Consider the following 26,014-nt stretch of genomic DNA (forward strand, 5'->3'; position numbering starts at 1 on the left):
TTCCTGCTACTGAAGTGAATCATCTGAAACTTCCTTGATTATTTACCTTGAATGACTTACTACTGATTACGGACTAAACTCCAAACTATATAGCATGGTACACAGGCCCTCGAATAGTTAGCCCCAACCTTCTAGTTTTACAGTTTGTCATTTTCCCAGATGCATGTTATACTCTAACCATAGAAGATATCCAGCCTTACCTTGATGGCCAGTACCTTTCAAATTTCCATGTTATATTCATGCTATTCCCTTCCCTTCTCTGATTTGTAAATTTCTACTTATTCCTCAAAGGCCTGATCAAATAATATCTACCTTATTCCAAGTACCTATCAAACTCAGCTGACTGAGCTGAAAATCAAATGTTAAGTCGGGAATCAATAAACATTTGTTGAATGAATGGCTATGTCTCCCATAAGCCTCTTTGATACATTTCTGCTTGCATTCTGGGCTCAAAATGAAAAACTACAAGAGATATTCAGACATTGTTGCTTTGTAGACAAAACTCCAGAATTAGTATTAAAATATTATTAGAAATAGAGTTATAGTTGTCATTCTATTTAAATAAATTAAACCTAAAAATACATTTATTCAGGAAGAAACCTCCCCTACAACAGGAGGACATATCTGGGTAGCCAGTTCATACTTTTAAGAAAAGGCTATTCAGCTTCTGAGCTGTGTGTTCTAGAGGAAATAAAGGAAAGGTTTATCATCAAATATTTATTTCTATTAAAAAAGGAGAAGAAGAGTATTTTGAGGGAATTCCCACCCTGGATGCCCTTAGTACCAAGGAGCTCAATAACCAGATTGGAAGATGAAGAAATTAAAATGTCAAAAATATGGTATTTTGAGAAGTACATTAGTTTAGGAAGCTCTGGCAAAGGTCCCATTACTTTTATAAACTAGGTATAATCGGATACATTGCCCTCCCCCAATTTAGGAGAAATAAAAGGAAATTAAGTTGTTTCTTACATTTCCCTTTCTCAGGTAAAGCATCTAAAATTAATAAATTGAGAACCATCTGAAAAGGACATAGTATTCAATAATTTAAAAATTTGGATTCTGATTCCAAAGTTAATTTTCTTAATATAATTTAGATGCCTATAGACAGATGCCTTGTTTATAATATATTCATAAAGAGTAGCATAAAGTAGGTGATTGAATTTGTATTTATACTAACTGGCAGGCTTGTCATTGTACTGTATGAGAACAAGCAATAAACCCTAGCCCTTCTTTGCCATCTCATGATATCTGAGGATTAATAAATAATAAAAAATACCTGTCTCATGAAGATCTACCCCAGCCTTCCTGGTTCTCAATTTAAAAGAATATTAATTAGTACCCCAGACTCCATGCTCAGGGGCTCCCAGCACTTCTATCCTTATACTGACCTGAGGCAGTCATTTGGGCTAAGAAGAGCAGGTACACAGAGGTAGCATCCAACTGCAGGTGTCCCCATTGATCATCACCCACTACAGTGGCACAGGTTTTGGTGTTGTACTTGGCATGGAGGCTATCCTTAGTACTCTGACTATATTTGAAGGATTCTACTTTATCCACCTGAAAAGAACAAAAACATTTAAAGAAGGATATACTGAAAAATCAACCCACATGCCACACTTCTGTAATACTCTAACATACATTATTGCAGTGTGAAGATACACTATCTTCAGGCAATTGTGAATATTTAAAATACTCTGTTACCTGTTTTTCCCTGCACTAATACAACTGGAAAGTCTGTTATTGTTGTTTTTCTTTTTTTTTTTTTTTGAGACGGAGGCTTGCTCTGTCGCCCAGTCTGGAGTACAGTGGCGGATCTCTGCTCACTGCAAGCTCCACCTCCCGGGTTCAGGCCATCCTCCTGCCTCAGTCTCCCGAGTAGCTGGAACTACAGGCGCCTGCAACCACGCCCGGCTAATTTTTTGTATTTTTAGTAGAGACGGGGTTTCGCCGTGTTAGCCAGGACGATCTCGATCTCCTGACCTGGTGATCCACCAGCCTCGGCCTCCCAAAGTGCTGGGATTACAGGCGTGAGCCACCGCACCCGGCCTGTTGTTTTTCAATTTAGGTGATTTAATCAGAAAATAATACCAAATAGTCAAAAACAGCTCTTTCCTATTCATTGCCTCTTGTTCACTCTTCATATGGTTGCTTTGCCACACTGCACACTGTAGATATAAACTGAGATTCAGAGTGCTTGAGTGAGAACAGCTTAGTAAGAGATAACTGAATGTGAAAAGATACATTTGTTCCTGAAACTGAGGTAGAAATTTCGAAGTAAATTAGAATAAGAGGATATATTTTGAAGGAGTAATGAAAAGAGCTGCTGAGAGACACATAGAGTGAGGGAGTAAAGGTATGACAGTCCGAAAGGAAAATATCTTGGGCCCCTTCAAGCTAAGAATTGCTCAGGGAACCGAGACCTGTCTCAGATTTTCAGGGTTCACATCTTGGTAACCTCAAGGTGGGGTAGATTCTGAGTGGAGATGCCCCTGACCTTTGACAAATCTCCTGTTGGTGCTTGGTACCAGCATGAGCTAACTTGATGGCTCAAACCAACAGGACAATTTGCTGAGGCCTGAGAGCACCCCCTCCACAGAATCCCTGATCTCTCAAAATTTGGTCGAGATCTAAAGCTTATTTTGCTGTTACAACTCCTCTTTTTTTGAAGTTTCACTTGCTTCCAACACAAGGAAAGCGAAGGCAGGTAACTCCTTTATGGAGTTTGAACTCGCTTCTAACAGGGAAGATGAGTTTTGTTTTCGTTTTTCCTGTTTCTAGGACGGTAGAGAGCAGTCTACAGCCTGAGACCCATCATTATGTAAGAAACTGGTTTGGGATTCTGTCTTGAAAATTCTTTTTAAACGACTGAAGTTAGCGTTAACAACCAGCAGGTGTTAAATTCTGCTTACACTTAGAGTGCCCAGAAATCATACAATTTGTGTGATGATTGTTAGTTTAGCAGCATTTTGTCCTAGCTGAAATACGGTAATAAGATTTTAAAAGATTTTTTTTAAAGGAGCTCAATGTTTAGTTAAAAGTCGGCTTAATTAAAAGCTTAACATCCAAGATGTGTGTGTGTATGTGTGCATGTGGGCATGTTTGTATTTAAAAGGCCTTCATGTTTTGGGGTTGTTTTTTTTTTTTTTTGAGAAAAAGGTCTCCTAAGACCTTGTCTTTTTTTTGAGCACAAGTTTTTTTTTTTCTTCTCAGTTGACTGAATTCTGTTTTCACCTGATTTTTTGACTAAAATAGTTATTGCAACAGAGGCTACACTTGGGTTTTTAAGGAAGACACTCAGAAATGTCATTGTTTAGGCAGGGCGCGGTGGCTCACGCTTGTAATCCCAGCACTTTGGGAGGCCGAGGCGGGCGGATCACGAGGTCAGGAGATCGAGACCACTGTGAAACCCCGTCTCTACTAAAGTACAAAAAAATTAGCCGGGCGTGGTGGCGGGCGCCTGTAGTCCCAGCTACTGGGAGAGGCTGGGGCAAGAGAATGGTGTGAACCCGGGAGGCGGAGCTTGCAGTGAGCCGAGATCGCGCCACTGCACTCCAGCCTGGGTGAGAGAGCGAGACTCCATCTCAAAAAAAAAAAAAAAAAAAGAAAAAGAAATGTCGTTGTTTAAAAAAATTTTGGCCGAGTGTGGTGGCTCACGCCTGTAATCCCAGCACTTTGGGAGACCAAGGCTGGTAGATCACGAGGTCAGTAGATCGAGATCATCCTGGCTAACACGGTAAAACCCTGTCTCTACTAAAAATACGAAAAATTAGCCAGGCGTGGTGGCGGGTGTCTGTAGTCCCAGCTACTCAGGAGGCTGAGGCAGGAGAATGGCGTGAACCTGGGAGGTGAAGGTTGCAGTGAGTGGAGACTGCGCCACTGCACTCCAGTCTGGGTGACAGAGCGAGACTCTGTCTCAGAAAAAAAAATTTTTTTTAAGTGCACTGTAAAAGCATCTCCCTCTAGTCTGCACCACCACACCTTTCTCTCTGTACATTATGATATAAATTTTGCTATTTGATTTCACCTGAACTGTTTCCTTTAATGTGCAAATTTAAGGCTGTTTAGCTGACAGCTGTGTAGGGTTGTGAAACAGGTTATCAAGAATATGAAAATCTAAGAAAAAAAAAGAGGGGGTCTTTATAAATCCATTGGCATGCCTAATGTGTCCTTATATGTATTTATGTGTTGTGTACACAGTGTTTCACTACTAAACATATATGAGATCTAATTAATTGGCTTAAAGAAAAATAAAAGCACTTAAATCAGATACTAAAAAAGAATAGTCAAATGCTTTTTCAAGCTTATGTAACTTAAGTAACATCTTTAATAAATAAGCTAGTTTTAAAATTATTTGGTAAAGTAATATTAGAAATGTCTTAAGATTTGCCAGTATACATTCTTTTGTTTTGCATTTATTAATCAAGCAATTTCATACTTATCCCTGCCAAATACTATAAGGTGTCAAAATTTGGCATAGGGGTTACAAACTATAAGCCCAGCCCAAAACAGAATGATTCTTTGCTTGTGTAATTTTTAATGAATAAGACATTGATATGGGCTTAATGAAAATAGCTGCATCTTGAATTTAGTAATATTACCGTAACTTTGAATCCTGTGGCTTTAGGCAGTATGCACAGACAATAAGGTTTGTTTTGGGAAAGGACTGTTATTCTCTCTGTTTCAAAGCTAATCTATAAGCTAAATTCCTCCCAAAGTTAGTTTGGCCTGTGCCCAGGAGTGAACAAGGACAGCTTGGGGCTAAGAGCAAGATGGAGTCAGTTAGGTCAAATCTTTTTTCACTGTCTCAGTCATAATTTTCAATGGCAGTTTCATAACTTTAAATCATGACTATCACAGTTTTCATAAATAATCAGGGTAAAACAATTAAAATAAAATAATTATGTAAATGTAATAGGATAAGTACTTGCAGAAAAACTGGTCATAATTTAGGATGTAAAGTTATATTAAATAATAGATATTTATTTGGGTATTTTCCAATAAATATATATTGTAGGAAAACATTCTTGCTAAAAAATAAAAGGTGAACAAGTTTTGTCTAATTCAAAGCTTATTTAAAGGTTATGTATAAAACAAGGTAAAAACAATCAGGAAACAAAAGGAGATGTAAAGAAAGTTATAAGAATAAAGAGGCCAGGCACAGTGGCTCATGCCTATAATCCCAGCACTTTGGGAGGTCGAGGCAGGTGGATCAGGGGGTCAAGAGATCGAGACCATCTTAGTCAACATGGTGAAACCCTGTCTCTACTAAAAATAGAAAAAAAATTAGCTGGGTGTGGTGGCGTGCGCCTGTAGTCCCAGCTACTCAGGAGGCTGAGGCAGGAGAATTGCTTGAACCCAGGAGGTGGAGGTTGCAGTGAGCCGAGATCGCACCACTGCACTCTAGCCTGGCCACAGAGCAAGACTCTATCTCAAAAAAAAAAAAAAAAAAAAAGAGGGATGTTCAGGACAAACCAGAAAGTCCAAATATTATTATTAAGTTTTGGTTTTGCTTAGGAAAAAAACTGAGATTAACAAAAAAAGTTTTTTTAAACTAAGGTTATTACATCCATGTATCTTCCCTATATGGGCTTTTAAAGTCCTTGTGACATTGAGTTAGAGGGCTTTAACTCCTGGGTCTAATAAAAAGGGCATCAAGTCCTGCTAAATCTTAAACACTAACAGCAATTAAAGCCTCATCTTCGGCGGAGCTTGCAGTGAGCCGAGATTGCGCCACTGCACTCCAGCCTGGGCGACAGAGCGAGACTCCGTCTCAAAAAAAATAAAAAATAAGGCCGGGCGCGGTGGCTCACGCTTGTAATCCCAGCACTTTGGGAGGCCGAGGCGGGCGGATCACGGGGTCAGGAGATCGAGACCACGGTGAAACCCCATCTCTACTAAAAATACAAAAAATTAGCCGGGCGTGGTGGCGGGCGCCTGTAGTCCCAGCTACTCGGAGAGGCTGAGGCAGGAGAATGGCGTGAACCCGGGAGGCGGAGCTTGCAGTGAGCCGAGATTGCGCCACTGCACTCCAGCCTGGGCGACAGAGCAAGACTCCGTCTCAAAAAAAAAATAAAATAAAATAAAAAATAAAATAAATAAATAAAGTCTCATCTTCAGGCCCCATAGAAGATGCCAATCAAAATAAACTGCATTCCTGAAATACAGGGCAAAAAACAATTAAAGCTATTTGATTCCTCACGAGCCAGGAACTATTGTGGAAGAAGAGAGTGCATAGAATGTAAAGGCCAATTTTTAAAGATAAAATAAGTTCAGTTTCTCTATAAATTAATCATTAGTGTCAAAGGCACACTGATGCAAAACCAGTATATGGACCCCTGTGTCAGATTAACAAGTTTTTCTTAAAGCATTAACCAACTCCTCCAACTCCTTAATAAAGGTTATAAAAGCCTTGTGGAAGTTATATTTTATAATCAAGGTTAAACTTTATAGATTGTTTACAAAATTTTGAAAAACAAATGTAATTGGCTTCATGCTGTTTTTATTAGGGCTTTTTGTTTAGGAAATTAAGTCTCTTCTCTCAAAGAATTAAGGTTTTCACTTTTTTTGAAGTCCTTGAATTATCACTTTGGTTAAACAATGACCTGTAATACTATTTTGCAATATCAAGCATTTTAAACTTTTATATTTGACAAATTTTCCAAAATCAAATTATAAATTATGTCTTTTTCTAACCTAATTAATCCTTTAAGACATTAGGTTCCCTGAAGTCCAAAAGTGTCATAATTTAGCTTATTTGATATAAAAATTATATAGGAAGCATTGTCAAATATGAAATGTTGTTTGGTTTTCTTTGGGCTGTATTTGTATAAATGTTATTGGTATGTGTTCCAAAATTATGAGAAACTCCTGAAATTCTGATATAACTTGGTGTACATTACCAGTAATATTCCTAATTGTTATGTTAAAATTATTGTGTGCCACAGAGGTAACAAATTTCTTTGTCAATTGTGTCTTTTGATTATGGCTGCCTTAAAACTTTTTTTTCATCCATGGACAATTGTTGTCTTGTTTTGGTCCTTTTTAGAAGATGGTTTTATAATCAGCTATAAAATTCCAATAGGTGCTCTTAAATGCAGGTTTCTGATAACTTTTGAAGACTGTGACATCAGAATAGAGGAAAAACTTCCAGGACTCATGGAGAGCTAAAATGTTCATGAGTATCAAGCAGAACAAGAAATAACTGCATGGTAGGCCGGGCGCCGTGGCTCACGCCTGTAATCCCAGCACTTTGGGAGGCGGAGGCGGGCGGATCACAAGGTCAGGAGATCGAGACCATCCTGGCTAACACAGTGAAACCCCGTCTCTACTAAAAATACACAAAATTAGCCGGGCGAGGTGGCGGGCGCCTGTAGTCCCAGCTACTCGGGAGGCTGAGGCAGGAGAAAGGCATGAACCCGGGAGGCGGAGCTTGCAGTGAGCCGAGATCACGCCACTGCACTCCAGCCTGGGCGACAATGAGACTCCATCTCAAAAAAAAAAAAAAAAGAAATAACTGCATGGACTGAACTAATTTTTTTGACTTTTTGCTTAAAATGTTTGCTGATCCTTTGTTTTGTTTTTCAGATTGACAGCTTTTAACAATTTAGTATACTGCCATAAACAAGATTTGGAGCATATTTGTTTCTCTCTACCTGATTTTCTCCAGAATTTGGAAACTATTTATGAGTATTATGGCAATACAGTTATTTGCATAAGTCAATAAGAATCTGTTTTCATTTGTAACAGGACACAGTTGGAGAAACTGGTAATTTTACCAAGGCTTTGACTGGAATGGTGTGCTTTCCTTTAAAGAATCAAACTTAACTTGTGAAGCCAGTAAAGCCCTTGAAAAAACTGGCCTCATATTTCATGTACACAGGCCACGTATAGGGTTTCTGACCCTTGGTAAGTAAAGAATGTCACTTTCCGACAGGCACAGAAGCCTCAGGTTTATCTTGGAACCTCAAGAGGAGGAGAAATTCAAACAACTCATAGATATTTGATGGCATAAATTCATGGCTGGGCTCGGCTTTCAAGAAGTCTTAGCTAATGGCTTGGCGTGGTGGCTCATGCCTATAACCGCAGCATTTTGGGAGGCTGAGGCAGGTGGATCATGAGGTCAGGAGTTCGAGACCAGCCTGGCCAACATGGTGAAACACCGTCTCTACTAAAAATACAAAAATTAGCTGGGTGTGGTGGTGGGCGCCTGTAATCTCAGCTCCTCGGGAGGCTGAGGCAGGAGAATCACTTGAACCCAGGAGGTGGAGGTTGCAGTGAGCTGAGATCGTGCCACTGTACTCCAGCCTGGGTGACAGAGCAAGACTCCATCTCAAGAAAAAAAATCTTATCTGAGATTCCTCCTATGGAACAAAATTCCATCAAAGCCCATTTAAAAGCCTATGTAAAAAATAATTATTCTTGCTGCACTGTATACAAATAATTAGGCCAAGTATAATAAGCAAACCAGTCCTACCATGATTTGTCTTTAGTAAAAGGGGAAACTGGAGAGAGAAAAAATTATATTTCAAAACGATAGGACACCCATTGTTAGATTCTAGTCTTGCCTAATTTTTGTTTCAATTTTTATTAGTTTCTACAGTTTGGATGGAATTCTAATTTTTTTGGCTACAAGTCTTCAAAATAATGTTTTCAACTTTTTTTCCCTCATTTTTCCTAATTTGGAGTCACTGAAAACTCAGCTGTGCTTTCTTAAAACCCTGGGAACTGAAGCCAGACAACTCAAACTTCAGAAAAAAATAACAGCAATTGGCCAGCACGGTGGGTTATGCCTGTAATCCCAGCACTTTGGGAGGCTGAGGCTGGCAGATCACTTGAGGTCAGGAGTTTGAGACCAGCCTGACCAACATGGTGAAACCCCATATCTACTAAAAACATACAAAAATTAGCCGAGTGTGGTGGCACACATCTGTAATCCCAGCTACTCAGGAGGCTAAGGCAGGAGGATCACTTGAACCCGGGAGGCGGAGGTTGCAGTGAGCCGAGATCACACCACTGCACTCCAGCCTGGGTGACAGAAAGAGGCTTCGTCTCAAAAAACAACAGTAACCTATTTACATTCATAAGCCACTTTCATACCTGCCTAATAATGTATGGACTTCAGAGTAATAGGGCCTATACTGATTTTTCCAGGATTGTTCTTTTGTTTGTTATTGTTTTTTCTCCCTTACCTCCCCCATTTTCTCTTCACAGGATATGAGACTTCACAACCTGCTAAAAATGAGCTTTTGGGACCTGCCCATCTAGAAATAAACTGTCCTGCTCATGAGAGATCAGGTGAAACCTGAGATCAGAGATTCATTTTCTTGTAAAATGCTTTCTCCAAAAGATTTGAAAAACCAAAGGTGGGGGGATGTGAAAGGAAAATAACTTGGGCCCCTATAAGCTGGGAACTGCTCAGGGAAAATCCGCCTCCCATTCTATTCAAAGTCATCCCTCTGCTCACAGAGATAGATGCATATTCTGATTGCCTCCTTTGGAAAGACTTATCAGAAACTCAAGAGAATGCAATCATCTGTCTCTTACCTACCTGTGACCTGGAAGCCCATAGTGGAGGGAGGCCTTGCTTTCAGTTGTCTCACCCTTTCTGGATGGAACTAATATACTATGCTTCTTACATATATTGATTGATGTCTCATGTCTCCCTAAAATGTATAAAACCAAGTTGTGCCCCAATCACCCTGGGCACATGTCTTCAGGACCTCCTGAGGCTGTGTCATGGGTGCGTCCCCAACCTTGGCAAAATAAACTTTCTAAATTAACTGAGATCTATCTCAGATTTCCTGGGTTCAAAACAGAAAGCTGAAACTAGAAGCCAGAAGGGAAATATTGTGCAAAGGACAACTGAAAGACTTAGTTCCTGAAATTTAAATTTGATAATTAATGCCTCTGACGTATGACAGTAACCGTTATACCTTAAATTTGGTTCCTGAAATTAGTGACCTTAAACCTATTTGGTAAGGTAGAAAGTTCAAATATTGGCCAGGCAAGGTGGCTCATGCCTATAATCCTGGCATTTTAGGTGGCCAAGGTGGGAGGATCACTTGAGCCCAGGAGTTTGAGACCAGCCTGGGCAACATAGTGAGATTCTGTCCCTACAAAAAAATTTTTTTAATTAGCAAGGCATGGTGGTGTACACCTGTAGTCCCAGTGATGCGGCAGGCTGAGGCGGGGGGATCACTTGAGCCCAGAGGCCAAGGCTGCAGTGAGTGAGCTATGATCATATCACTGCACTCCAGCCTGAGCGACAAAGTGAGACCCCTATCTAAAAAAAAAACAAAAGTGCAAATATCTAAAATACAAAATAAAGTAGCAAAGACTTTCTATCTATCATATATTTCTATGTACTACTTTCTATCTACTATATATTTCCTTCTACTATTGACTTCTGTGCCTGTAGGCAGTCACTTTAGCAATCTGGGCCTCAATTTCTTCTTCTAATAAAACATAATCTTGATCTTCAGAAAAGCCAGGTAAGATTCAGTGTGGGCAAAATGCTTTAAGATCTCCTAGGATAAAACAATTTTTTAAAGTAAAAACACTTTTGTATGCAAAAATATCACAAACAAGCCTCAAAAATAAATGATAGACTACTAAAAAATTCACAATGCATATGACAAAGGACTAATGTCTATAATGTACAATAACTTTTCAACAGGCAAGAAAGAGAACCTAGATGATAGGCAAAGGACGTGGCAGACAATTCATCCATGAGGAAATGCAAATTTTCAATCTACACATAAAAGGATGCTCAACTTCACGGGAGGTCAGGAAAATGCAAATTACTGCAAGGAGATGCAAATTACTGCAAGGAGATGCAAATTCAAGGTTTCTTATCTCCAATCTTAAAATCTAAAACACTTTGAAAAGGTTTTTCCCCTAAGTTTTGCATTAAAATTCATTTGTTGGCAACACTAGATTCAAATTAAGTCTTTATTTATTCCACTTAGTATGAAATTGCATGTTTCCCTACAGAGATATTAATGTTTCTGATTATAGAGTACTGTTCTAGACCCGCAGAAAGCATAAGGTAATATATGGTGTATATATACCATACACCATATAATTAAAGGTTGGCAGGAGTATGCACTGTACTGCCTTTTTAAAACCTGAAAAACTTTAAATTCTAAAGTTGATGGCCCCAAGGGTTTCAAATGAGGGTTTTGTGTGTGTGTGTTTTGTTTACTTGTTTTTTAGACTGGGTTTCACTCTGCCACCCAGGCTGGAGTGCAGTGGCACCATCTTGGCTCACTGCAGCCTTGACCTCCCAGGCTCAAGTGATCCTCCCACTTCACCCCCGCTATCCCCAAGTAGCTCGGACTACAGAAGCACACAATCATGCGCGGCTAATTTTTATATTTTTTGTAGAGACAACGCTTCACCATGTTGCCCAGGCTGGTCTCGAACTTCTGGACTCAAGCAATCCATCCGCCTTGGCCTGGGATTACAGGGATGAGCCACCAGTGCCTGGTCAAATGAGGGTTTTTAGACCTGTATCATCTTTTTACCCTACATACAAAATTGCATGTACAGTAATGATGAAACACATTGAAAATCATTTGTAGAGGGTCAAAAAAGACTGGAAAGAAACATTCCAGTGGTAATTACATTGTGAGATTATGGGTGACATTATCCCTCTCCAATTTTCCAAATTTTCTAAAATTAGTGTGTACTATTTGTGAAACTGAAAGAAAATATAAGCTATAAACATTCCCTAAGGGGTAGAGATACTATTACAATGTGCTTTTATTAGAGAGGGTGTTACCAATACCATACCTGTCTGATCATGCAGTGCAGTAGTCCTCTCATCAGCTTCACTACACTCTGCAGAAATAAATGGAAGCAAGACAGTTATAAACATCCCTAGATACAGGAACACTTACTCAGCAACTGCAGATGGTACATGACCTTTTGAGAACAAGTAACCCTATCCTGTGTTCCTATTTACATGACATTTACTTTACTGGTATACAGAAGAGCAGATTACAGCCAAAAGTGGAATCAAAAGCTACGCTTTATGATTCCTTCAAGTCAAAAAAATCATCCAAGCTTCAACTGGTTTATGTAAAAATAAGCCAACCATCCTATCAGAGGACATTCCACCTGGAGAAAGGGGCAAGTCAGCTCAAAAATCCTAAGGCTCTGAGGATATTCTAAAATACATCCTATGGCCTAGAAAGACTTCACTACAACATTGCTTTCATTTTTTCTAAACTAGCCAAGACTTATCTCCAAGAGTCCACAGAAATATTTATCTGGACATGTCCCCTAAAGAATAAAGTGAATTTTAATTACGAATAAGTATAAAGGGGATCTGTTCATTTGACTCAACCCGTTTTCCTTGAAAGAAAGTCACAAATTCTTAAGTTTCAGGTCATCACTATTCCTCTTATTGGGGCTTGACAATTTAAAGTAGTTTGTTTTCCAATCATAACAGCTCAAAATTCTGATCACCAACTATACTACATGACACTAAATGGCCCATCAATCGTGGCATGGGTAGAAATGTGTTTTGGAAGAACATAGCACCGAACAGCTTCTCTATTTCTCCAAAAAGCTTTCTGTTTCACAGTCCAAAAGAAATCCAACCAGGTTACTCCAGGGTATGCTGGCTCAGAGGTAACTTCAGGACACCTCTGAAAACTAATCTACTTGGAAGCCACATGATTCTGCTATTTCTTCAAAACATATTCAAATGGGACTACAAGCAATAGTCATGATAAGGATAAGTACCTATTAAGTTCCAACTCTTTATGAAGTCTTTTATTGAGGGAAAAATAAGAATAAAAATGGTTTCCGTGGGAGAGTCCCCTTTCTTAAGTCATTTCTGTCTATAAATGGTCCCCTCCCCTTACAGATCAAAAGAAGAAATTTTAAAAAGAGAAAAAGAATAGGCAGTGCATGATCTTGTCACATTTTAAAGCCTGAAACATTTATTATAAAGCAAGGAAACTTATTGTAACCCCTACAAGAAGACATCTATATGACTTTGATGATAATGAAAGAGTCTATGTCTTTAATATACCCTGTTATGGAAAGTATTTAACACAACCTCTTCTGTAGGGAAACTTTATTCAATTCTGACACATGTCACCACATACTCAAATGTTTCTACCATATTCTGTCTTTTCTAAAAGTCAATGAATTAGAATGGGAAGCAGAGGGAGGGGCTTGAATAGTCTTGTCTTTATATCAATGGCCTAAAGGAACTCATTTTAAAAAAACATATTAAGGGCCTCTAGTCGACCAATATAGAACTCAGCATTTATACTATTCTGTAAGAATCCTGGGCTCATGTCATTGGCTTCTTCACTATTTTACTGCCTTAGTCACCTTTTCTCTTGCAAATCCATCAACTCCCTTTACCATCCAGCCCCACTACTCCCATCTAAATTTTCTTTAAACAGCAAACCTGGGGAATCAAGGACTCAGTGGAGGATCTCAATTAGTGGCCATTATCAGCCATTTCTATCCTCAAGTTCTAAATTCCAAGGCAAGATAAAATTAGTCGGAAGAATGGGGAGGTAGGAATGATGGGAGGTATCTGTACTTTGTGTTCCCCAAACTAACTGTTTTCTGATCCAGGTGTGCTAGATGGCATTAATTATACATGTACATTCATACACCAGGGCTTCTACCCCATACCAAGTGACTCTCCCTCTTGCCTATTCTTTTTGAGGACATAAATCAATATATATCTGTGAACTGACTTTATAAGACTATATAACTACACAACCATATCTGTGTACCTCTTTCTTTCTACCCCCAGGAATATGTGCAATCAGATATTTATTGAAACTCTATCAGGTTTTGTAGAACATAAAGAAAAGGGAAATGGGACAGATATGTTTTAAAAACTAAGTACAGCATAGTCTACCCAGCATTTCCTAATTATCCTTTAAAACCCATCTCCTCTCTGAAGTCTTCCTCGCCTTGTCCCAGAGTTTAGACATTCCCACCTCTGTGTGTTCCCACAGAGCTTAGTAGTTATCTCAAATATATAAATCAGTACCTATAGTACCTATCTTAATGTACTGTAACTACTTGCTTATATATCTGTCTCCCCCACCAGACAATGAACTCCCTGAGAAAAAGGGGCAGAGGCCAGGTTCAGAAAAAGACCTTTAAGTCAATGGACGAAGGAAGTTGAATTAAAAAACAAACTCATGTCTGCAAGTAACTCTCAAATGGCTTATCAAAAAATCATGTGTGTGTGTGTGTGTGTGTGTGTGTGGAGGGGTGGGTATGCAAATATGACAAAGTGTTAACAACTAGCGAATTTAGATAGAGTATATGCAAATATGTTTATTTTACTATTCTTGCAACTTTCCTGTAAGTTTGAAATTTTCCATAAAAAAAAGCTGAGGGTTACATATAAACATTTTGTCCCACTTTCGTTTTAACATCTATTATAGGGCCTGGCACATGATGATTACACAGTCTTTTAAATTTAAAAAAATGAAGATGTTGAATGGCACAGATGATAAGCGATCTGGAAGTTCCAAGAAAGGAGTCCTGAGAAAGAAGTGATCACTGTACAAGTGAGTGGTCTGTGAGGAAGGACAGGGACCACAGAAAAAGTGGGATTGGTGGTAGGCTTTCAAAGGATATTAGTTTAGATTGAAAGGGAACAGGCATGTAGAAGAAGAAGCCCATAAAAATTTTTGCAGGTGGCAATGTCTATGGCTACAACGGAGGCAAAAATTCAAGGAATACTGATTCCGAAGTCGTAAGACCCAGGTTGCATTCATGGTACCATCAAATTCCAGCTTCATCTCTGGGCCTCAATCCCTTCACTTGGAAATTGAGGATAATAATACTTGATTTACAGGGTATTGTGAGAATAAAATACTGGTAATTATGGGGAAGTGTGTTGTACAATGGGAAGTATTTATACAAATGTTAGGTATTTTTATTAAGGGATTAGAGGATTAATAAAGACATCAGCCTGGCTGGAACTGGGGGTATAATGGAGGGCACCAGCGTGATATAATATTGAAAAAAAATAAGCTAGGACCAACCCATAGAGGGCCTTGTCTATCAATCCAAAATGTGTCGACTTTACTTGTGGAGAAATGAAGGCCACATTAAGATTGTCGAGGATGGAAATAACATAATTTAAGTGTGGTTTTCACAGAAGTGTTAGGAAATAAGGGCTTAGACTGAGGTTGAGGCAGAAGGGAAAAGAGGGAATAGTTTCAAGAGAAATTATATGAATCAACAGACTTTGGTGTGCATGCATCAAAAGGTAAGAGGGAGAAGTCAAAAATCATTCTAAGGTTAAGTAGCACACTTCAAGCACCGTTTTATAGAGTGCTAGTCCAAGAGATTCTGGAAAGGCTATAAAATTCACTCCCATCTTAGACAAAAAATGCACATTAGTACATCAAAGGCTCTGAGAAATTATGGAGTAAAGACACCTGCTCTTTAACATAGTCCCAAACTTAGTTGGCTTAGTATTCCACAGAACATACTATGGGAAATACTCCAAGTAATATTGCCTGGATGGTTGGTAGAATGGACACAGTAATAACAGAAAAAGAGATTGTTGATGAGTTGCCATTGTTTTGTAGTCTGTCTTTAGTTGGAAAGGTGGGGTTTCAGACACATTGAGTTTGAGGAGCCACAGTATATGTAGATGAAACTGATGAGGTGACAAATGAAAACCTAGGCTTAAAATTGAAGTGAGGTAAAAGATGAAGACTCGAAAGTCATTCTCATAAAGGTAATAAAGTCATGAGAAAAAATGAACGACTACACAAAAAGAACAAAACTTAGCACACAGAACTGGAGTGAGGCCCAGAGATGAAGCTGAAATTTCATGGTACCATGAATGCAAAGAGATATCCCTATTTGTGTGCCTATATTTCTACGGGTATGAGACTGTATCTATATACCTTAGAGAAAGACATTTGTAAAAACATACATGTGCATAATTCTACTCTCAATCTAGGATGCAGTAGTTGCCTAAACCCTTGTCCTCTTTTCATCCAGAATTCTCTTCAATTCTCTGACATTATTTCTCAGAAAGAAACCAAGGTAAGAATCAGAAGGAAGGGTAGAAATAATTAACAATCAATGTTTTGGGAAAACCCACACAGTAATAGAAAGTTGCAGTAGGTGGGAATTTAATCTATGAATTTATTGGATTTAATCTATGTTCATATTTTGCCATAACTAGTCATTCTTCACACTGGCTATACATTAGAATCACCCGGGTAGTTTTTTAAAAAATATTGATGCTACTGAGCTCCACTTCCAGAGATTCATATTTAAATTGTTCTAAGCTGTGGTGTAGTAAGGGTATTTCTTAAAAGATTCCTGGCTGGGTATGGTGGCTCACACCTGTAATCCCAGCACTTTGGGAGGCCGAGGTGGGTGAATCATTTGAGATCAGGAGTTCCAGACCAACCTGGCCAACATGGTGAAACCCCATCTCTACTAAAAATACAAAAAAATTAGCCGGGTGTGGTGGCGCACGCCTGTGATCCCAGCTACTGTGAGGCTGAGGCAGGAGAATCGCTTGAACCTGGGAGACAGAGATTGCAGTGAGCCGAGATCGTACCACGGCGCTCCAACCACCTGGGCAATAGAGCAAGACTTAGTCTCAAAAAAAAAAAAAAGCTTCCCAAAGTATAGTCAGAGTTGGGAAACACTCATCTAGATCAGGGACAAATCTAGCCCATTGCTATTTTTATGAATTAAGTTCTATTCAAACATAACTATACTCATTCTTTATATACAGGGGACCCCTGAACAACATAAGTTTGAATTGTGCAGGTCCACTTATATGTGGCTTTTTTCCAACCAAACGCAGATCAAAAATACTGGATTCAGGGATGAGAAACCCATGTATATGGAAGGCTGACTTTTCTTATAGATGGGTTCCACGGAGCTGACTGCAGAATTTGAGTATGCAGTGATTTGGTTATAAGCAGCCTGTACTGGAATCCATCCCGCACATATACTGAGGGATGACTGCATTGTCTCTGGCTGCACTTGCACCACAATCACAGAGCTGAGTAGTTGGATAGAGACCACATGTGACCTACAACCCTAAAGACAAAAATAGTTCTGGCCTTTTACAGATATGATTTTCTGGTCCTTGATTAACACTGAATCAGGTTTGAGAAAAAAATTGAGACCTAATAATAAAAACCTGTTGCAATTAATAATGAAAGTTCATATAAATTTAAAAATTCCCACAAAATCTTTTTGAAAGATGTATCCCATTGCTATGTTTTGAAACATTCCTGCCGGGCGTGGTGGCTCAAGCCTGTAATCCCAGCACTTTGGGAGGTCGAGGCGGGCGGATCACAAGGTCAGGAGATCGAGACCATCCTGGCTAACACGGTGAAACCCCGTCTCTACTAAAAACACAAAAAATTAGCCGGGCGTGTTGGCGGGCGCCTGTAGTCCCAGCTACTTGGGAGGCTGAGGCAGGAGAATGGCGTGAACCCAGGAGGCGGAGCTTGCAGTGAGCCGAGATTGTGCCACTGCACTCCAGCCCGGGGGACAGAGAAAGACTCCGTCTCAAAAAAAAAAAAAAAAAAAAAGAAACATTCCTAATTACTATTAAGGTAGTATGAAAGGTATTTTTTTGGCTATGTGAAAAATTATTTAATGGAACATTAAAATTTTAGAATGGGCAACTGAATGTTTCCCTACTATTCCCCCTTCCTCTGTTAAATTCTTTATTACTGGGCCAAATAAGAAAAAGTGTTAACATTACAGGGAGATAACAGATTTCTTCTAATAGAATTGAAAAAATTGGTCAAATTGTACCAGACATGGAATTCCAATTCTACTGATATTAATTTCTAGTAAAAATAGCAACAAACGAAACACTGAGCTCAAACTAGAAAACATGGCGTAGGATGTAGGATTTGGGGGAGGGGAGTGGGCAGGATTACAGGTGAATTTTTTTAAACACTCCTCTATATTTTCCAAATTTCTACAATGGTATTATTTTTATAAAAGTCATAAAAGGCTGGGTGCAGTGGCTCATGCCTGTAATCCTAGTACTTTGGGAGGCCGAGGTGGGCAGATCACAAGATCAGGAGATTGAGACCATCCTGGCTAACATGGTGAAACCCCATCTCTACTAAAAATACAAAAAATTAGCCAGGCGTGGTGGCACGCGCATGCAGTCCCAGCTACTCGGGAGGCTGAGGCAGGAGAATCGTTTGAACACAGGAGGTGGAGGTTGCAGTGAGCCGAGATCGTGCCACTGCACTCCAGCCTGGGGACAGAGTGAGACTCCGTCTCAACAACAACAAAAAAAGTCATAAAAATAATGATCTTGTACTACCTGGTGTAGAGCAAAAACTTGAACAATTTTTTTTTTTTTTGGTGGACCTATGTATCTCTCAATAATGGCTTGAATGAACAACAAATGCTTGCTGTCGCTAAGGACAACACGGTGCAACCCCACATTATATTGATACTCGTAAAATAACCAAATATCAATATTCTGATTTATAGATGAAGACTGGAGCGCTGATTGTCTAAGTCTTGGAGAGACCACTGGAGAAAATTGCTGGTATAGAGAGAATTTTTCCCACTGATGGAAATGAATGCACATCCGTCTTATAACTGACAACAGAGTACTTCAACTCCCACCAGAGCCCAGAATATTGTTTTCTTAATATTATTTTCTTGGTCATTGAAGAGGATGCAGCTCCCTTTGTGTCTCAACAGTTCTATAAAGGATGCTTGTTTACTGAGGGGAAGTGCCTTAAAAGTTGGCTTAAAGGCATCTGCTGACTCAGACCTCATTTTGCCCAGGAGTTGGGGGAGGGAGGAGGCAACAGGCTCTGAAACAGTGGCCACAGCTATAAAAATCAACAAATAAAGTCTTTACTGTGTCTAGTCCAGAAGGTTGGCTGATTTATGTCATTTACCCTCATACAAATACCACAATTTTTAAAAATGAAATAAAATAGTAGATACATGCTCCCAAACATTTTCTCAATGAGAACAAATACAGTGGAGACTACAAGATACATTTACTTATAGAGTCATGCATTTCAGGAAAGATCCCAGGATAGGATTTTCCACTGTAACAGAACAGACTGTTCCCTCTCCCTCAAATCAGCAAGTTTCAAGTTTCCACTGCAAGAATACCACTTCAGTACAATACAGGAAAGCTTTTGGAATATAATTTCAGAAAGATGATGAAAGAGGGAAAGGCAAAATACAGGTCTCTTAGCTTTTGGTGGGTTTCACTTCCTTCAGTCCCCACTCTGCCCCCAACCCCCAATCACACACAGCTCCAGATCTCTTTGTATTTTTATTTTGAGTACCTGCTCCAATTCATAGGCCTTTGCCTTATCCTCATCCCGGTCTGCATTCTTCCGATAGGCCAGGCCCAAACCCCACACAGCCAGGATGCTGTACACATTATCTCGGACCCAAGCATCTTTCTGATCATAGCTGGCTGGAAGCAAGCCAGTCACTGGATTCTGCAAGGTCAAGAAAAAGAGGGCAGGAAGATAACCATAGGTGTTAACATTAGGAAACAGAATCTTCCAAATGGGTTTTTTAGGGACTTTGGTCTTTCTTCTACTTCTCCACTCTTGAGTTTTATAACCTCCTCTTCTTCTGACCTATCGCAGGCAAATGCTATCTTCCCACCTTCCCAAGCTTTACTGAGCTATATTCGACACATTAAAAATTGTGTATATTTAGGGAGTACAACATGATGATTTATGTATTCATTGGGAAATTACCAAAATGACGTTTATTAACACATCTATCACCTCACAGTTACCTTTTTTTTTGGTGTGGTGAGAATACTTAAGATCTACTCTCTTAGCAAATTTCAAGTATACAGTACAGTATGATTAACTACAGTCACCATGCTGCTGTACATCAGATCCCCAGAACTTACTCATCTTATAACTGAAACTTTGTGCCCTTTGCAAATACTATCTTGAATAAGGGGTAAGCGGTGGCTGAAGCCTTTCGAGTCTGAAATGTGGGTATTATTAAAGGCACAATTAAAAGTACTATTAAGTGCATTTACAATGAGTATTATTAAAAGAAAGTTTTAACTTTCTGGTTAGAATGAACTAGCGAACTAGCAATGAAAAACCAGCAGAAAGGAGCACAAAAAATATATAATTAACGGGGCGGGAGAACCTGCTACAGACAGATACAGATACACACACACACACACACACACACACGCGGAGTTCATGCAAGGTCTCCGTCACACACACACACTCCGTCACACACACACACACACACACACACACACACGCACGCACGGAGTTCATCCAAGGTCTCCGTCCAAGCTATGACACGCTACATCCTCGCTCGGTGATTACGAGCGACACCCCTGCACTTACCTGATGGCACAGGATGGTCTGTTGCACCAGTCGAGCGTAGCCGTCCAGCCGGACCCCGGAGTTACTCCGGCTCCTCATGGCGACACGTTACTAATTGTCCTCTGAGAAATAGCCCGGTGCCACCGGAGCCTTCGGTCCCCAAGGAACAAGTATCCAACGCTGCTCCACCCTTGTGGTGGGAGACCTGAACACGAGGCCCCGCAGAGCCCTCCCACCGCTCAGGCCTGGCGCCGTGGGTTCCGCGTAGCTCTCAGGACTCCGGCGGCCCCCGGGGCCCACCACGCGCCAGCACTAGCACCGGCCTCCCGCGGTCTAGAGCCCCGCCGCAGCGCCCCAGTCCCCGCTCCTGCCCCCTTAGTCCCGTCCGGCCTCCGCGTGTGGCTCCTGCATCCTCCCGTCAACCCCGGGAGACCGCCGCGGCCCACAGCCTCCCGCCCGGCCGCCGCCAACAGGTCCGCGACCGCTGCGCCGCCTCCACCTTGCGGGAGACGCGAGCGGGAGGCGGGGCGGGCGCGACTGGTTCTGGCAGCTGCGCGCTGCGACCCGGGGGCTCGCCCGCCCCAGGGCCGAGAATGTGTCACCGTAGGCAATGTGCTTTCCGAGGTTTATTTTCGAAACACCTCAGATCACTATTTCAGTTTTCCACACTTGCTGTGCACACAGGATGTTGGGGAGGCTCTTCTTTCTTCTACAGGACTAGTTTTATACAGGAACCTACAGTGAACTTCAGAACTGAAAGACACGCTTGTGTTCCAGGTCTAAAGACTTGGGTTTCTGGGTGTTTATTGTATTTTAGATTTTGACTTTAAAAGCTCAGATTAAACGCCTCACTTCCAGCCAGACCTACCAAACAGGAACTCCCTAGGGTACTTTACTCCTTAGTAACTGGCGAGTCTGCGGGCTTGGGAGGGAGGAGGCAGTGGTGTGCTCTGAGGAAGCCAGCGCCCCAGGCGGGGAACAGCTGGGAGCTGGCAGCCCCAGAAAGCGGCGTTGGCAGGACTCGAGCTGGAAGAGATCCTGTAACTGCTTTGGATGGCTCCCTCGTGCGCACGTAGGTCACAAGGCTGAGGCAACAAAGATTCAGCTGAAAATAAAGTGGAGAAGGAAGGCTGCATAAGAAGCTTGGAGGCTGGGCGCGGTGGCTCACTCCTGTAATCCCAGCATTTTGGGAAGCTGAGGAGGGCAGATCACCTTTAGTCAGGAGTCCGAGACCAGCCTGGCCAACATGGCGGAACCCCATCTCTACTAAAAACACAAAATTAGCCCGGCATGGTGGCGCGCGCCTGTAATCCCAGCTACTCGGGAGGCTGAGGCGGGAGAATCGCTTGAACCCGGGAGGCAGAGGTTGCAGTGAGCCAAGATCGTGCCACTGCACTCTAGCCCAGGCGACAGAGTAAGACTCCGTCTCAAAAAATAAAAATAAAAATAAAATAATAAAAGCAGCTTGCAATGGCCGGGTGCGGTGGCCCACGCCTGTAATCCCAGCACTTTGGGAGCCTGAGGCGGGCGGATCACTTCAGGTCAGGAGTTCGAGACCAGCTTGGCCAACATGGAGAAACCCCCCCTTCCCCCGCCGCCGATACAAATACAAAAATTAGGCTGGGTGCGGTGGCTCACGCCTGTAATCCCAGCACTTTGGGAGGCCGAGGCAGGCGGATCACTTGAGGTCAGGAGTTCGAGACCAGCCTGACCAACATGGAGAAACCCTGTCTCTACTAAAAATACAAAATTGACCGGGTGTGGTGGTGCATGCCTGTAATCCCAGCTACTCCGGAGGCTGAGGCAGGAGAATCGCTTGAACCTAGGAGGTGGAGGTTGCGGTGAGCCGAGATTGTGTCATTGCACTCCAGCCTGGGCAACAAGAGCAGAACTCTGTCAACAACAACAAAAAAAAAAGAATACAAAAATTAGCCAAGCGTGGTGGCGCGCTCCTGTAGTCCCAGCTACTCGGGAGGCTGAGGCAGGATAATCGCTTGAACCCTGGAAGTGGAGGTTGCAGTGAGCCGAGATCGCGCCACTGCACTCCAGCCTGGGAGACAAGAGCGAAACTCCGTTTCAAAAAAAGAAAAAAAAAAAAAGGCAGCAGCTTGCAGATAACGCTGCTTACTGGCTTCGTGGAATCAGTCTGTAACCCTTGGGGCGGCCCGGCCTGGACCCCAGTGCCTTTGCTCTGTTCATCTCCGGCTCCTCCCACCATCCCCCACCTCTTGCTCTCTGCTTATTCAAACCTTGCAAACCTTTCAAGGCTCTGCTTAAGTACCACCTATTCCCTGAATCGCGGGATAAGAGAATTAGACCCATTGACTTCAAGTTCTAAGCCTTCCTTAGCCACCTCATCCAGGCCACGGTGACTTTGCATTTTCGTTTATCTTTTTATTTCTCTCCACATAAGCTCCCTCCATTCCACCCCAAAACCTCCGCCCAATTTAGCATAGAGGTAGGCACCTAGGAGGTGACTAGTAATTTGGTAATGATGATGAGGAAGGAGGGAATGCTTAAGAACTCAAATCTGGGACTTTCAGGTTCAACAGCCAGTGATGTAGTTAGATATCGTGACACACTTAGAATTCTCAAGGGGATGATTTCCATTGCAGTGATTCGCCACGCAAATGCAATGACTGGCAAATAACAAGCCACTTCAAAATCTAGGTGCACAGTGGAAGAAAAAGTCTTTCCACGGAAAGCACGGGCATCTTGGACTTGCATTTTTTTTTTTGAGGCGGAGTCTCGCTCTGTCGGTCAGGCTGGAGTGCAGTGACGCGATCTCTGCTCATTGCAACATCCAGTTCCCGGGTTCAAGCGATTCTCTCCTGCCTCAGCCTCCCGAATAGCTGGGATTACAGGCGCCTGCCACCATGCCCGGCTAATTTTTGTATTTTTAGTAGAGACGGGGTTTCGCCATGTTGGCCAGGCTGGTCTCGAACTTGAACTAGCATCTGGATCATCCCTGCTCTGCCCCTAACTGGCTGACATCTTCCCCTCAGCTGTAGCCTCAGAAGCAGTTTCTCCACCCTTGTGCCCCCTTCAAGCTAGAGCCTCTCTTTTTCTTCGCTTCACCATGATTTAAACATGTTTATGCAACATTAAATATTTATATTTATGTTAAATCTTAAATATATTTATATTAAATATTAAAGTAATACACACTAAATAAAACATGGAAAGTATTGAAAAGTAAAACAAAGAAAATATTAAAATCACCCATAATTCCTTCACACAAACACCTGTTAATATTTTAATTTATTTTTCCAGCTCTTTTATTTCTTCTGCATAGAGCTTCCCCACTCCCCTTCAAGCTGTTTGGAAGTTTGAGTAGATTAGGTATGGCAAAGGTAGGGTGTCACTACAAAAGACTACTGGCTGGCTATCAAGAGGTCTTGCTGGATAGCATTGCCTTGGTGCTTTTTCAACCTCGGTCCAGGCTGGACTTTGAGTCTGGCAGTCTCGGAAACTGGATCTGTTCAGTGTCCCAGAACTAGTCAGAGTCAGGAGGCTGACTCGTGCTGATTACCTCACAGGAACCTGATGTATGAAAACCAGGATGCTGTTTGATAATGAGAAATAGAACTATGACACCGTTTATATTGGCCTGACCACCACATTCCCTCCCTTTAATAAAGTGCAGCCTCACTACATCCCAGGTGCTGTTTGCTTTGTACACTAACTCTATGAAGTAGGCACTATTGCTAATCCCATTGGAAAGATGGAGAAACTGACAAGTCTGCTGTGTCCATGTTGGCCTCACTGATTCTCTCTTTTCTACACTTCCATGGCTTACTGACACATTCTTTCCTTACACATGTCAAAATCATCAAACGATCTTATAGACAAGACTTGCCAGTGGAAGGCATTATGTTTCATGAAGGTGATTTTTCTCTTTGATTCATTGTGCATTCACTTCATAGTGTGACTCTCAAATAAAATTGTATTTCCAAGTTCCTGAGACAATTTTATTGTTGCTCCCTTATATTACTGAAATTTTTTCATCATACCAATTTTTTAAAATTCATCAAGTTTAAAACTTCACATTATAAGCATTTTGCATTTTACATTAATGTCTGTACTAATCTTCCTTCTAGTAGATGTTCTACAGTTTGCTTATTCTCATCATAATTAAAAATAATTCCTTTATTATTCAATTTCTTGAAAAAAATAGTCCGTACACTATTTCCTTTTCATTATTTCCCGTTCACTCTGTTTAAGAATTATTTTTTTAAGATTTTTTTTAAGATTATACAGGTAACATATGAATGCATTCTCAATGAAAAATTTCGAAATATTGAAGATTAGACTAAAGTTCCCTATGTCTATCACCCTCTATCACAGTACCCTTTATCTCCCTTCCCAAAGGTAACCACCATTATTTGGTTGGTTTGTATCCTTCCAGATTTCTTTCTATGAATTTACATATATATGTAGAACTGCATATAAAATATGTAGTGTTGTTTTCTGTGTATTCATTTAATATGAACTGTATTATACTGTACCTACATTTTGCATATTGCTTTATTCACTCAAAATTATACCATGAAGATCTAGTCCTGTTATTACATAGAGTTACCTCATAAACTATGATTTATATAGGCATTCCTTTATTGATAAGCATTTAGTTTGTTTCCCCATTAGAACTTTTTTTTTTTGTTTGTTTTTTTGAGACGGAGTCTCGCTCTGTCACCCAGGCTGGAGTGCAGTGGCGTGATCTTGGCTCACTGCAAACTCTGCCTCCCAGGTTCATGCCATTCTCCTGCCTCAGCCTCCTGAGTAGCTGGGACTACAGGTGCCAGCCACCACGCCCGGCTAATTTTTTGTATTTTTAGTAGAGATGGGGTTTCACCGTGGTAGCCAGGATGATCTTGATCTCCTGACCTCGTGATCTGCCCTCCTCGGCCTCCCAAAGTGCTGGGATTACAGGCGTGAGCCACCGCGCCCGGCCTAGAACTCTTGAAAACAGTACTTCAGTGAACATATATATATGTCTTCTTGTGAATGCATAGAGGTGTTTTGGAAATGTGCATTTTAAATTTTGATATAAATATAGGGCATCTTTTAATTTTTATTTTCTTGAATACTAATGTCATTGATCATCTTTTAATGTTTATTTTAGTTTAATTTATGTTTATTTATTTAGTTTGTTTTATTTCTTCTTCTGGTTAAAAACTGTTACCAGAAAGGGGTCTGAACACAGACTCCAAGAGTGAGTTCTAAGATCTCGTGCAGGAATTCAAGGTGAGTCACACAGCACAGCGAAGGAAGCAAGTTTACTAGAAACTACTGTATTACAGAGTAGGGTGTCCTCAGAAAGCAGGCAGATGAACACACTGTCTTTGTTTCAAGTTTTTCTTATGTAGCGGTCTTGTCCACGTAAAGACTAAACCAAGCTGTGTCTATGTGAGGGTGAGCAGACAGCATGACAAAATTTATTCTTTTATTGATTTAAAGAAAACTATCCTTTACATTTTAGTGTGTGAAGACATCAAAGCATAACTATAATTATCTTGAAAATGTGTATTGGTATGGGTATTGGGACATTGAGACTTTCCACTGTTATAGGAGTGTCCCCTTGTAGGTGTCTTTAGGTTGTTTCCTCAGCTGTAAATATATTATGAATGTGGGTCGTGACTGGCAAGGAATGGGCCTTGTTCATC

The 26,014-nt window shown here is 41.0% G+C and overlaps 1 protein-coding gene across 6 annotated transcripts in view; it reads right to left on the reverse strand.

Moving 5' to 3' along the window:
• Positions 1-20,893, reverse strand: part of PHKA1 (phosphorylase kinase regulatory subunit alpha 1) — a 139,400-nt gene extending 118,507 nt beyond the window's left edge. For 4 of the 6 annotated variants that reach the window (XM_055268710.2, XM_063634349.1, XM_055268709.2 and 1 more), the window contains exons 1-4: positions 20,370-20,877; positions 19,323-19,481; positions 11,794-11,841; positions 1,389-1,557 (exon numbers count right to left, since the gene is read on the reverse strand). In XM_055268710.2, the coding sequence (XP_055124685.1) occupies positions 1,389-1,557; positions 11,794-11,841; positions 19,323-19,481; positions 20,370-20,447 (454 nt within the window). In that variant the 5' untranslated portion in view covers positions 20,448-20,877. Of the gene's footprint in view, positions 1-1,388; positions 1,558-11,793; positions 11,842-19,322; positions 19,482-20,369 lie in introns of all 6 variants that reach the window. The other 2 variants (XM_055268708.2, XM_063634348.1) reach the window with 1 other exon arrangement.
• Positions 20,894-26,014: the final 5,121 nt, after the last annotated feature.

Source organism: Symphalangus syndactylus, chromosome X (assembly GCF_028878055.3).
Source record: "Symphalangus syndactylus isolate Jambi chromosome X, NHGRI_mSymSyn1-v2.1_pri, whole genome shotgun sequence".
In the NCBI taxonomy this organism is placed as follows: Eukaryota; Metazoa; Chordata; class Mammalia; order Primates; family Hylobatidae; genus Symphalangus; species Symphalangus syndactylus.